At 45.2% G+C, this 5,496-nt stretch overlaps 1 protein-coding gene across 1 annotated transcript; it reads left to right on the top strand.

Moving 5' to 3' along the window:
- Positions 1-700: 700 nt before the first annotated feature.
- Positions 701-4,606, top strand: LOC147885107 (pentatricopeptide repeat-containing protein At5g27110-like). The gene is made up of 2 exons (XM_087397088.1): positions 701-4,207; positions 4,328-4,606. The coding sequence occupies exon 1, from the start codon at positions 1,236-1,238 to the stop codon at positions 3,741-3,743; it is 2,508 nt and encodes an 835-aa protein (XP_087253214.1). The 5' UTR covers positions 701-1,235; the 3' UTR covers positions 3,744-4,207; positions 4,328-4,606.
- Positions 4,607-5,496: the final 890 nt, after the last annotated feature.

The raw sequence follows: 5,496 nt of genomic DNA, 5'->3' as shown, positions 1-5,496 counted from the left end.
ACTCTTTCCCTGACCTTATGGTTGGAGGGAAGCCCGAGGAATGCGACGAGCGGCCGTCAAGCCATGAGCCGCTTTTCCAACGGCTTCCCGATCGAGAAAGTGCGACCGGAGCACTTTTTCAGCCGTCGAGGGTTGACAAGAGGGGGTAACACAACAGTACATGGATTTTATTGCGACGGGGCGAGTGGGGTGGTGGCGCATCTAGAGAGACTATGCGCATGGCAAGCTGCGGACGGTGATGATCGATCATCGCAGGGGAAAGATCTAACGGCTCATTCGAATGAGGGGGTTGCACTGTGTAATAGACATGTGGCGATAGAGCAACACGTGGCTGTGCGATGGCAACATGGCAGCTGCAAGGTAAATGCGCATCATCAAATGGTTGAGTTGGCAATCCGAAATCGCGTCAATTGTCATTTTTGATCTTCGTGAATGTTGACGTGTCAATTGGAAATCGCTTCACCCAATGAATTTCACTTTTCCGACGCACTATTTATCTTGAGTTGGATCTGGAAGACCCTTTGATCGGACGGTGGAGATTGATGCTCCACCAAGATCTTGACGGCTCAAGCATGCGCGACGAAAATGTTATATGAATCCGCCCACTCATGTCAGCCATAAGGTTGAAAACCATAAATTCCATCACGCAGTCAGTTTCTATGGGTTGTGCATAACCATAAATTTCATCACGCAGTGAAGAACTTGAAGGAGAATGCAGTTTCTATGGGTTGTGCATTCCATGAATAGCTTCAAATGACAGACCCAATTCTCTATGAAACAGTATCATAAGAGAGTATGCAGGCCGAAAATAGAGCTTGTCTTCGACGATCAATTCTGGATTCGGCATGAGGAAAATGCCTAAGTTCGGGAGGGCGACTGAGAAAATGAGAGGACCTCTTCACAAACAAGAAAAGGCATTTGAATTGATCGAGCTAGAGATGACGATGAAGAAGAACAGCCAACTCCGTAGGGGAAGAGGACGACACTCAGACTTTGAAGGAAAAAGAGCAGTGGCAAAGGAGCTTCTGGCTCGAAGGGCTTTAAGAGTCAACTTCACGCTTCCTCCCTTTCTAGATACTGGGGTCGGTTGGTGGAATGGGTCATCCGGTAGGCATTCGACTGCCATCAGTGGACATTTTGACCACTTGGCGATTCTGCCTCCCCCGCCCCTCATGTTACGCAGGGTCTCGAGCGAGATACACTGTCCTCCTCCTCAATTAGATAGGTAGCCTCCTATGCATAGCCATCTCCATAGTCGGGTACCCAGTCTTATCCTGAGTCGGAACTTTGAGCCCATCAACCTCAGGTCCTCCAAGACAAAGGTGCGAGATAACTGCGGTTGGGAGATGCTGAGCTTAGAGGAGGCTCTCACTTCTTTGGAACTGATGCCCCAGCTGCCTTCGGTTGATAACTTTATACTGATCTTGCAAGAGTGCAGAAAAGGGAAAGATCTAGCCTATGCGAAGCGCTTGCATGCCTACATGTGCACAACTGGGCTTGAAGCTCATAGATCTCTTGGGAACTACCTTGTCCCAACGCTGGTGGAATGTGGAAGCATGTGCGATGCCCTGCAAGCTTTCAACAGATTGGTTGATCCGAACGAGCATTCTTGGACTTCTCTCATCACAGGTTATATTGAAAGCGAGGAATCACAGCATGCCCTCAACCTCTACCAGAAAATGCTAGAGGATTGTGTACATCCGAGCAAGCATACGTTTGTGGCCCTACTGAAAGCTTGTGCTAGGCTGAAAAATGCAGAAAAAGGTGGACAACTACATGCCCAGATTGCCACAAATGGGCTGGAAAGAGATCGTTTTATTGGCAACACCTTAGTCGGTATGTATGCCAAATGTGGATTGCTTGCAGAAGCACGGAAAGTGTTTGACAGGCTTCCAGTTCAAGATGTAGTCTCGTGGAATGCTTTAATTACTGGATATGCCGAACATGGGTTTGGTGAGGAAGCGCTGGACTGCTTTGAAGAGATGCAACTGGAGGGTTTGCCTCCTAATGCAATTACGTTTGTTTCCAGCTTGAAAGCTTGTGGCAGCATAGGAGCCATAGATACGGGTGATAGAATACACACTGAGATAGTGAGAAAGGGGTTGGGAAGAGATATTTTTCTTGGCAACACTTTGGTGGATATGTATGCCAAATGCGGCGCACTTGCGAAGGCACAGGAAGTGTTTGACAAGCTTCCAGTTCGAGATGTTATCTCATGGAATGCCCTGATTGCAGGATATGCTGAACATGGGCTTGGTGAGAAAGCGTTCAACTGTTTCGAACAGATGCAGTTGGAGGGTGTGTCTCCTAATGCTGTCACCTTTGTTTGTAGCTTGAAAGCATGTTGCAACAAAGGAGCTTTAGACAGGGGCCAAGAAATACATGACAAGATTCCCAGGCAGGAGCTGGAGAGAAATCCTTTTGTTGGCAGCGCCTTGGTGGATATGTATGCCAAATGTGGCTCACTTACAAAAGCTCAGGAAGTGTCTGACAAGCTTCCCGTTCGAGATGTAGTCTCGTGGACTGCACTAATCACAGGATATGCAGAACATGGGCTTGGCAATGATGCACTGAAGTGTTTCAAACAGATGCAACTGGAGGGTGTGCCTCCAAATGCTATCACGTTTGTTTGCAGCTTGAAAGCATGTGGCAGCATAGGAGCTACAAGCAAGGGACAAGCAATACATGTTGAGATTGCCAGAAAAGGGTTGGAAACAGATCCTTTCATTGGCAGCACCTTAGTTGACATGTATGCCAAATGTGGCGTGCTTGTTAAAGCACGAGAGGTGTTTGACAAGCTTCCAGTTCAAGACGTAGTCTCTTGGAATGCCCTAATCCAAGGATATGCTGAACATGGGCTCGGTAAGGAAGCACTGAACTACTTCGAACAAATGCAGCTGGCGGGCGTGTCTCCGAATGCAGTGACGTTCATTTGCAGCTTGAGAGCATGTGGCAGCATAGGCGCCATAGACAAGGCCCAAGAAATGGACTCTGAAATTGCTAGAAGGGGGTTGGGAAGAGATCCCTGTCTTGGCAATGCCTTGGTTGATATGTATGCCAAATGTGGCTTGCTTGCAAAAGCACAGGAAGTGTTTGACAAGCTCCTAGTGCGAGATGCAGTTTCGTGGACTGCACTGATTGCAGGATATGCCCAGTTAGGAGAAAGTGATACGGTTTTTGAAATGCTTGCAAGGATGAGAGGAGAAGGCCTAAACCCAGATGAGCTCACATTCCTTGGTGTTCTTACTGCCTGCACTCATGCGGGTCTACTGGATAAGGGCCTGATTTACTTTGAGGCCATGATCAAAGACTATGGCATCACTCCAATGATTGAGCACCTCACTTGCATGGTTGATCTCCTTGGCCGTGCAGGCCGATTAGATGAGGCTCTAGCAATGGTGGAGAAGATGCCTTTCCAACCTGACCTTGCAGTGTGGCTTACTGTTTTAGGTACTTGTCAAAAGTGGGGTAATGTGGAGCTTGGGAGACAGGCTTTTGAACATGCTGTGCAGTTGGATGCAAAAAATGGTGCAGCTTATGTGTTGATGTCTAATATCTATGCAGATGCTCACATGCAGGAGAATGAGAAGAAAGTTGAGGATATATGGATGAATCAACAAGCATGGAACAAGCAAGGACAGGGTTGGACTGAAGCTGACAGAAGTGTGCTTTCCTTTGTGGTGGGGGATGCAAGACATTCCCAAAGCAAAGTCAATATACAAAGCTACAAGCTTTTCCTATGAAAATGGAGGAAAAGTTATGCATTATGTGTAACAGGACATATCCGATGATGCAAACACAGTTGGATTTAGGGGCATAGTCCCTTGCATGTGCCATAGTACGCCACTACCCTTTTATAGAGCATTGAACTATCTTAGTAGAGATGCAAACCGCGTTCCTGTCTTTGAGATAGGAAGGATTATGCTGAAGAAGAGAAGCAGGTGATTTATACTTCCAACCCAAAAGAAGATTGTTCGAATGTGCCAGATGCTAAGCATGATGGAGTGGTAGATGCTTGGGATGCAAATGTGCAGCTAGTCCGTGAGGCAGGGACAATGATGGCTAATTTACAAGAAGTCTCTAGACAAGCTGAAGGTAGACAAGAGGATGGCCATGAGCCATATCAACCTCATATTGATGAAAGAGGTAGTCTCGGTGCAAACAAAGTGCAAGGACAATGAGGATGATAACGAAGAGCAGAGGAACGGTGAGGCCTTCTTACTCTATGATGCTGATATGTTTGATAGAAATAACCATTTTGCTTTTCTTTCTACCTTTTCTTATCCTTCTTTGGATCTTGATGTTTTATGTCAATATGATATAGCAGAGCCTGTTGTAGTAACTCAATGCAGCAGCCAAGGGTAGAAGGTTCTCGGAGGGATATGCCTCTTGATGCAATGGATGTACTCCAAGTGCAAGGCTATGAGTTGGATGCTTTTAATTGGGAGATCTTGATTTGGGATTTGAGGAATCAATTGAAGAATTGGATTTGAAGAGGACATGCATATTGGAGAGATTAAAACATGGGCCACAAACTTTGAAGGCATAGTGATAATAGACTCAAATATACTTGGATGTAGGTGGCTCGAGGTAATGTGACCGGTATACAAGGGTTTATATCTTTTTGATCCAAGAGGATAACAAGGCAAAGACTACTGGACATGAATGTCCATAGCTGAGGATTGGACAAAAATGATAAGCACATTTCGAGAACCTCGATTTTGAACTGCTAGTGATAGGAACTAGGTGGAACTGATACTATCGTGTAGCTTAGGTCATGTTTTGCATGCTAGGACTAGATGTGTTACGAAAACTGAAATTAGACAAGCTTACAAATTCAAGATTTACCAAAACCATAGAAACCAAGAACAAGGAAACAATTGGGGAAGAGAAGAGGAAGAGAGAGCGACACTGCTTGGGGTCCAATCTACCCCCCGCTAGATGGTGGCTATTGCTTCCCATCTAGAGTATTTATAATTGTAATTCTAAAAAGCAAAGAGCCAATAATAGTACATCCAAAAGCATCCCTTGTCCATAATTAGAGGGATTGCTCAACATAGCTCCACGAGCTTAAAATATCAGAAGGCTTAATATGCCTTCATCCACAATTAATAAAATAAATTAGCCCATGGCTTAAAAATCCATTACTTTACAATATGGCCCATGGCCTTTGACAACCATTGGATACTTCGACCAATCCAAATCACCTTCACCATCTCCATTCCTCGTTATCCAACTCATCATCTATACTCAAGCCACCAATTGTGTTAGTTATTACAATGAATTGATGAATCATCACACCAACTAATCCCAATATAATTATACACTTGATATATAGACATCAAAATACACCTTGATCAATTGCAATAATACCAGTAACACTAGCGACATTAGTATTAACATGGAATCACCCACAATACTAACCATCCAGCCTGGCAAAACACAAGTAGTTAGGCGTTCCCAACTAAATCCCACAAAGCATCCACTAGGACCCTT

This window comes from Dipteris shenzhenensis, chromosome 26, assembly GCF_047967505.1.
Source record: "Dipteris shenzhenensis isolate YYH24624 ecotype China chromosome 26, Dip_SZ_1.0, whole genome shotgun sequence".
Taxonomy (NCBI): Eukaryota; Viridiplantae; Streptophyta; class Polypodiopsida; order Gleicheniales; family Dipteridaceae; genus Dipteris; species Dipteris shenzhenensis.
This window is presented reverse-complemented; position numbering and strand designations above follow the sequence as displayed.